Source organism: Anopheles maculipalpis, chromosome 3RL (assembly GCF_943734695.1).
Source record: "Anopheles maculipalpis chromosome 3RL, idAnoMacuDA_375_x, whole genome shotgun sequence".
Classification (NCBI taxonomy): Eukaryota; Metazoa; Arthropoda; class Insecta; order Diptera; family Culicidae; genus Anopheles; species Anopheles maculipalpis.
In genome coordinates, this window is record NC_064872.1 from 14,020,214 (window position 1) to 14,028,344 (window position 8,131).

The window sequence follows — 8,131 nt, forward strand, 5'->3', positions numbered from 1 at the left end:
AGAATAATCTATCTTGTTAAAATAACGATAGCTTGTTGAACGAACGGATTGGCACGGAGCGGAAACGCCACCATATATCCGCGTTAAGAAGAAGCTTGACGCACTTTTCTCCCAGCGTCTCCTCAAACTCCCCAGGCCGACCGTTTTTTTTTTCTCCCTTCTTCTTGTTACGTATTCTCGCACGCCTCGTACCCATGTCGATACGGTAAAAGCGATACAGAATAACGAGCGCAGAAGGCACAACAAGTACATGTATTTAATTTTTCAAACCGTACCCTCCCAGCCGCCTCGTATCGTATCTGTCTGTTCTCATTAGGCAATGGCACGAACCACCAAGCCCAAAGCCAAAGAATAAAACGCGAAACACACCAAACCTTCATCTGCTGGAGTTTAAATCACGATAAAAAATGGTTCTTCGCGTTCGCTTTGCATCGAGCAACAGCGGCAGCAGCGTGTTGTCTGTGTTGACGCGAAACTTTACGCAAATGGTGATGGGTGCCGCAAGAAAAAAGAGAGAATGAAAAACCGAAGAAGGCAAGAACAGTTCATCTTAAGAACGTACTGAAATCTTTCCCGCCGTCCGAAATGTGTTTTTGTTTTCTCCTTTTGAGGTTCCTCGCTTGATGTTGCATCGAAGTCTCTTGTTTTATTTTACATTCGCTCACACCGCAACGCCATAAACCGTCCACGCTCTTTTGCATGTCCATTTTTCTCGCATACGTACCCTTTTCCCTCTCCTCCCTTCACTTACTTCTCCACTCCACCGATCCTCCCTACTCGGAGGGGTGATCCATGCAATCCACAGGTCTGAGGAAAACAAAAAAAGAGCGATCGTAAAACAAAAGTGAATAAACCAAAATATCGTTAATCACCGCAAACGCAGCAGATATTTCAACAATGTTGCCCCAGCCCCAAACGCTTTGCTGCCCATACCCATACGGAACGGAACCCACCCTTTTGCAGATGCAGCAACTTTCTTAACAATGCAATGAAGGAAGAGAAGAACACACCACACACACACACACATACACCGGCGTTTGTTGGCCGGTTCGGCTTGTTGCAGAATTTTGGCGGTCATAAATAAGCATAAAGCAGTTGCGTTCCTGCGTTCCCGTAATTTTTGGCAGCTTTGTGCAACATTTTTCGCATCCGGGTAGAAGCGTTGGGTGGCGGTTTTGTACCGCCACGGCATGGGGGGGTGGGGAGGGGAGGGATGGTAAAATAAAATCTTTTCCCGTTTTCATCGATGTTGTACTTTCAAATAGAGTCGGTGTTTCAATTTGCATGTTGATGGGGAAAACAAAAACGCATCTTTCGCTCAGATTTATGTGTATGGTATTGATGGTAACATCGTATTTTTTTAACTTTTAGTTTTGAACAGCGAAAACAGTTTAAAAGTGGATAATAAATAACTCTACTTTTTACTTACTTTCTTGTAAGCAGAAAAGCATTTAATGCTCGGATTGCTATCAGAATATAAAAAAAAGTTTGTTTATCATTTTTTGTCTACAAAAATTAAAGAAACAACTACTCAGTGTGCATTTTGTGCATCATTTTCGTTGAGCATCAAAATTTGTTCGAAAGCTTTCGAAAGTAGTTTCCGACGATCTTCAGTTAATTTAATATGTTTTCCATTGCTTATTTTTCCATTACATTCATTTATGTATGCAACAATGTTGTACATATATTACAGATTTATTCCATTAAAGGCGTATGTAGATTAAAATATTAATTGTTGATTAAAGAACAAAAATATGAGAAATACATCGCATTATAAGGATCGCTATGAGGAATGAGTGTTTAGCTTGAAAGAAAAAAATTGTGGATTTTTGAAGCAAATAATAGTACTCAAGATAGCTTAAATTTCCTCGTTAATATTTAGTTCAATAAATTACGTTTATAGCAAGAAAAATGGTTAATTGATCATGCTCGGAAAAAAAAGAAAAAGTTAAGTAGGAAATGCTTTGAAATACGTTAACAGTATCAGGGCAACAAGTGCTGACAAAAAGGCGTCCAACCGTAATAATGAAATAAATATACGAATAGTAAATAAATGAGAGGTTGTATTCTTCTTGGCTTAAAGATTTTCTTAGTCTAAGTATTTCTAGGGCTTTATTTCATTATTTGTACTACAAAAAAAGAACATCTGCCCCTCTCGACCAAACCAACAACACTCGAAAACAATCAACCATCCGCACCTTATGCTAATTCAATGCACACTCCATAATTTGCAGCCTATTTATGAGGTTCACTGTTTTTTTTTCCAAAAAGAAATGAATAAAACTCTCATTAAAAGCGCTCATTTATACGGTCGACATGCGTTCTGCAGGTCAGCTTACGTTTGTGTGTGTGTTTTGCTGCTTCCATCCAACTATAAATTATTGCCCACCCTTCGCACTCTGGCACACTGGCACGCAGTCACGCTTTAAAACATAGAATGCGTACATAATAATCACTATTTATCTACCCAAACACAACTCTTCTTTTCACTCTTCCAAGCTGTTGCGTACAGTCACGTACACCTCTCGGGAAAGTAAGTAATTGAGTAATAAAAATCGTTAAATATGAGGTGAAAACTTGTACTTTCGGTGCATGCCGGGCTCAACCTTTCAATTGGTATCATCCCAGAGGACATTAAGTACAGTAGCCAATTAGTGGAAACAATAGTTTCCGTTTTTTTTCTTTTGCTTTACGCGAGGATACGATAAAATCTTTTAAGCGTATGCACCGATCAGCTGGTAGCGTGCCACGAACGAGTGCATCATCGCATACAATCTACAATGCTACATTCTCGATAACATGATGCTTGTTTCCATGTTGTTTTTTTTTTCTTGGACAGGAAAGAAAACAACGGAAATACACTGGAAGCTCGTCTTGCTGGTGCGCATGAGTGCTTTAGCGCATCGACGTTTGTTACAGGGTGTATCTGAGTGTAAAGAAGGTGAAAAGGATATATAGCAAAATTCAAGACAATTTTTTCTACTAGAGATGAGATACGTTTGAGTTACGAGTTTAGAAATAAAGAGGAAATTTTGACCTAAAACCAAGTCTTTTTAATATTTTTGCTACCCAAATTTAAGCTCCTAATAGGCATTGACAAATCATTTTAATCACCCTTTGACACATTTGAATGATTCCAATCAAACGAAGTTTCCCCTAGCAACCAATGTGTATGTTTGTTTGCTCTTAGTAACGGCTAAAACAACAAATATTTGACCCTTTTAAAGTCATGTACCATTCGTAATGCGTGAAACATTCCTTCTTACCCTTAACTTGTGAACTTAATTGTTAAAAAAACACCTCCAAAAAAGGCCGCAGAAAATGTTTCGCAACGAGTATAACCTTGCAATGGAGCGAGACTCGGGCAGCGTTTCGTCCGTGTCCTCGTTCCAGGTGGACGATCTGATGGAGAAACTGAAGCTCCTGAACTACGAGCGACTTCTGCTGAAGGAGATGAAGATGAAGCAGATCAATCGCTACTACTTCCTGCGCTCGTTCAACCCCGGCGAGCAGTTCTTCATGTTCACCTCGATCTGTGCCTGGTTGATACGCAAAATCGGTAAAACCTTCGATCAACCGCAGGAGTTTGACGATCCAAACATTGTTATATCGCGCATCATAAAGGTGCTGCAGGAAATGGTACATTTTTGCACGAGTTTTCGCAACACGGAGTAAATGTTTCTAACGTGTCGGTGTTTGATTGTAGGATGTACCGACCGACTTTCAAACGAATCGACTGATTCAAGGTGCTGGCCCGATCTGTGTCTACATCATGGACTGTCTCGCTACGCAAGCACTCAAGCTGACCAAGTTCCAGATGAAGCGTCCTGAATGTCGCAAAGAGGATGACCCGATGGTGGATTTGATCGAGAACGATTCCGAAATTATACTGGAGAAGGTGGAAGAGGAACAAATGGCAGGCGGTAGCGATGACAGTGATGACGAACGGAACGGTCTGTTCGATCTGAGCTTCTCCGATCCGGCCCGTTCCGCTGCACACACACGCAAGGAAACGCGTGAGTATAAGGTCGATTCACTGTCGGATAGTGAGGCTTGGAGGTTAGAGCTGGAACGTGTCCTGCCACAGCTGAAGGTCGTGGTAAAGACGGATCCGCGAGACTGGCGAGCTCATCTCGAGCAGATGAGAAGTTTGCGAAGTAATATCGATTCGGTGAGTGGTTATGAACATGATGATCTTTTACTACGTAAACCCGGCTACATCGTCCTCTGCTTTCTGGCACCTAGGCAACGGAAGAAACAGACAGTCAGCTCGCCAAACTTCAATCGGACATAAGCTACGTGATGGAGAAAATTGAAAGCCGCGAAAGGCACCTAAACAACGATCTAAAAGACCTAATCGCACAGTACAAACAGATCTTGATCGAGCACAACCAGGCGACCGGACAGATACGGCAGGCCGAGCAGGAGAAAACGGAGCACGAGCATGAACTATCGAAGATCACCAACGAGCTGGAGAATGTTAAGATCCAGATGGAGCAGCGTGGCAACTCGATGACCGATGGTAGTAAGTGTTGGAACGGCTCCCCTTTTAGTAGATCAAACTACTTCTGCTACATCAATCGGGTGTCCCTCGTTTTAGGTCCTCTGATCAACATCAAGAAGGCAATCTTTCGCATCAAGGAGGAACTGTGCGAGATGGACATCAAGATCGGTGTGATGGAGCATACGCTCAATTCGGAAATTGTGAGACAAGGCTCACAGTACGCGGAGTTGGACTCGCTAGTAATGGCTGCTCACTAAGAGGGAGTATTGTTGGAGAGAATATAAGGAGTTTTAAGTTTGTTTTGGAATAAAAGTAGTGTTGGGACCATGAGATTAAATTCATATTTTCTGTCTATATTCTTCATATTCATAGTTTTTCTGACGGTCTGGAAATCGAATCCCATCCAGACTTTTCTTTTATCTAATTTAGCAAGTCCTAGACATGTTAGGCCACGCCGGTCATTGCTAACTAGAGATGCTCAAACCACATAGTCGGATAAACAGGCCTCAATGCGCAGCAACGATCCAGATTGTGATTTGAACTCTGGTCCTGCCGTGTCCAGCGCCGTTGTGGCTGCCCGATATTTTAACTAAAAATCTCCAAATACTAAAAATTGCATATTAAGATTTTGATTGGACCTGGTATAAATAACTCACCAGTCTCGCATAAGAATTATAACGATAAACGATCTCCAAAACGATTACTTGTGGTATGTACGGCGACGTCGTTAGCTTGCATGCTTAACTCCGAAAATTCCCCAAGGAAAACCCTTATTTCTCACCGAACGAGCAATAAATTATCTTCGATGAAAATATTTGTTTAACTTTTCATCACAACCCCGGCCCGGCCCCATAATACGGAACGAACAGCACCAAATCGCCCAAAAACACGCCAACGAAAGATCACGACGAGTGCCTCTTGGCATAACCTTTTTGCTTAATTGCACACCCCGCGAATCAGCTTGCAGCCTGTAAACATCAGCATAGCCAAACAAACAAAACAAGTCGGCGATCAGTACAAACTACCACGCGTTCGAGGACGATCGCCGACGTGCAGTTTCCAACCCCCTAATCAGGTTTGTTTGTATTAAATTTGGGACAGTCGCAGGCAGGGAGGAGTTTTAGCAAAAACTAACAAGCAAAACGTTCACCATAGCAAACAACGGCCGTCGTGATCTCGTTAGCAGATTAAAACGTGCAAAGGTTCGGTTTTTTTCCTTCTTATTGTTGTGTCTTGTGCCTTGTAAGTTGTAATTTCCGAAACATGCTTATCCGTCTTGCTGCAACGATTATCATGCATCCTGATCCTTTTTTTTTTTTATTCGGACGCACTTTTACTGTCTGTTCTGGAGACTATTTTATGGAGCATAATTATTGCCAACATCTTAAAGCTGGAGATAAAGGAAATTTAAACAAAAAATTCAAACCCAATATAGTGTTTCTCATAAAGCCACACATGATCTCGATCAACCACGCGTTGAATTTCCGTTTTTATTCGGCCTATTAGTTTCTTCTTGCGCTCGCAACATTCTTCCACAGTTTTGTTGTTTCTTTCATATCACGTCCGACCAACGGGTAGCGGCTGCTGCTTTTTTGCTTCTTCTTGCTTTTTCTTGCTTTCATTACTACGAACAGTAGCAATAGTGCTTACACGGTAGTTTATCTATAGTAGCAACAGTAGCAGCGGTGTGATAAAACTTTTGTAAAGTAAACAGACAAGAACTCTACCGGCACGGTTCGTTTGCAAATAGGGGGCCAAATTTCTTTGTGACCGCTCGACTAGGGCTACTTTACAGCGTTACAGTAGTAGATCAGAAGACACAAGAACCGGACACTAGAAATCGAAACTGCGCCATCACACTACACGCCATCTCGTATCGGATAAGAAAAATGGAGTTGAAATGTTGCGCTTCTTTTAAACGTTGATCCCTTTTCCTGTCCTACTAGCTGAGCGCGTCTAAGTCCAACTCCATCTACCGCTTCCTCATTGGCAGGCTCAAGATGTACAAGCTGTAGTACATCCATCGGTTCATCCTTGCACTCACAACACTATCTTCCACGTGGCGCCATACGATACGTAACGCACTTCAGGTCCCCTGCAGCCATTGAACATAAGCGTAACGGTTGTAATGTTCTACTCTTATTGTTACATCTTTTTTCTTCATCCTTTCCTTCTTATGCTCAAATACCTTAACACATTTCGCACATTCATTCACACACAAGATCTTTTCTTATTTCCAATAGCATTCTATCATACTTGTTACCGAGATATTTGTAGTTGTGTTTCTTTTTTTTTTTGTGTTAGAATTTTGTCTATCAGCTACTTACACTATTTATAACGATCCTTTCCTTAACATTTTTCTGCCTCTAGTGCTCACTCCCTATTCAAAGCATTTTTTTTTTCTGCCTTCAAATCCGTTCCCCATTAGCGCGTGATTGTTTTGGTAGAGAAGGAATACGATATTTCATATAAAAAAGCTGAGTTTTAGGTAGGCAAAACATACGCTAGGAGAAGATATTTTACACTATTTCTTAGAGAGCTGGCCACACACTAGGCCTGGTTGGTTCACGCTCTATCAATGTTATCACGTAGTAAGGTATCGGTCTTATCCTTCCTTATTTTCCCACTGCAGCGATGTGTGAGATGATGCAGGTGTGTGTGAGTGATGTAGCTGCTGAGTTTTGCATGTTTAGTTTATGTGAGCATTATTTGAACGAAGGTTTAAATTATCATTACCGAGGCTTTACCGGATATTTCGAAGTTATTTGACGCTTTTCCAAACATTTTAAAGGTTTTGTGCCAAGGCTATTGTTGTACAATTTCCCAGATATATTTTAATTCATCTCACGATTTTTTAACGATTTCCCAAGTACTTGGAACTCAAGCAATGTAACTACGATTAAAAAATCGTTCTGCACGTATAACTATTTAAAAATTCGATCGATAATAAGAGCAGTTCTAAACGATTTTTTTGTTTAAATAAATATATTTTAAATGTTTCTTTCAGCTGGCTGCCAAGCAATTGTTTGAGTTAAGAGATGTAATTTGATTTGTATTTAAATGTTCAATACTTTTCTAACACCCCATCTTGCATCTTGAAATTAGCACTGATGACAAATATACTCAAAATTTCAATACAAAATATAGAGCAGAGCCAGAGCCCAACATTTAAAATAATTGTTTTGATAAACATTACCGTTTTAAACTACTAATATTTTTGAACGAATTTAAAAAAATATATTTGTGCCGTTGGTTGGCGAAGAGTCCAGTTTCATCCATTTCTTTAAATGTTGGCTTCATTCTTAAGAAACAACCCCAGTGTTTCGAATAGATTAACACGAATCCAACAATATTAGGGAACAGAAACCTTAGGCACAGTTTCAAAAAAAAAAAGCTGGATTTCCGTCCAAATACTCCGAAACATCCTGTGCAATGAATTTGATTGTTTTATGCATGCAATCACAACAAACACAATTAGTTGTTAGTAGCATTGAAGAACGTTCAGTCAAGATCAACATTAATTGCTCACATGAAACCATTATAAAAAAAAAGAATTAATTCAAAACGTATGCTCATACTTCATATGAAACAAACATGCCGACACAAACATCCAAAACCACACTTTCT

At 40.5% G+C, this 8,131-nt stretch overlaps 2 protein-coding genes across 2 annotated transcripts in view; both read left to right on the forward strand.

The window, feature by feature from the left end:
• The window catches only part of LOC126564160 (conserved oligomeric Golgi complex subunit 4), a 111,128-nt gene that overhangs the window by 77,890 nt on the left and 25,107 nt on the right, over window positions 1–8,131 (forward strand). The gene's annotated exons all lie outside the window — the stretch shown is intronic.
• LOC126564785 (intraflagellar transport protein 57 homolog) lies at window positions 3,322–4,761 on the forward strand. The gene is made up of 4 exons (XM_050221891.1): window positions 3,322–3,639; window positions 3,707–4,171; window positions 4,246–4,525; window positions 4,601–4,761. The coding sequence occupies exons 1-4, from the start codon at window positions 3,322–3,324 to the stop codon at window positions 4,759–4,761; spliced, it is 1,224 nt and encodes a 407-aa protein (XP_050077848.1).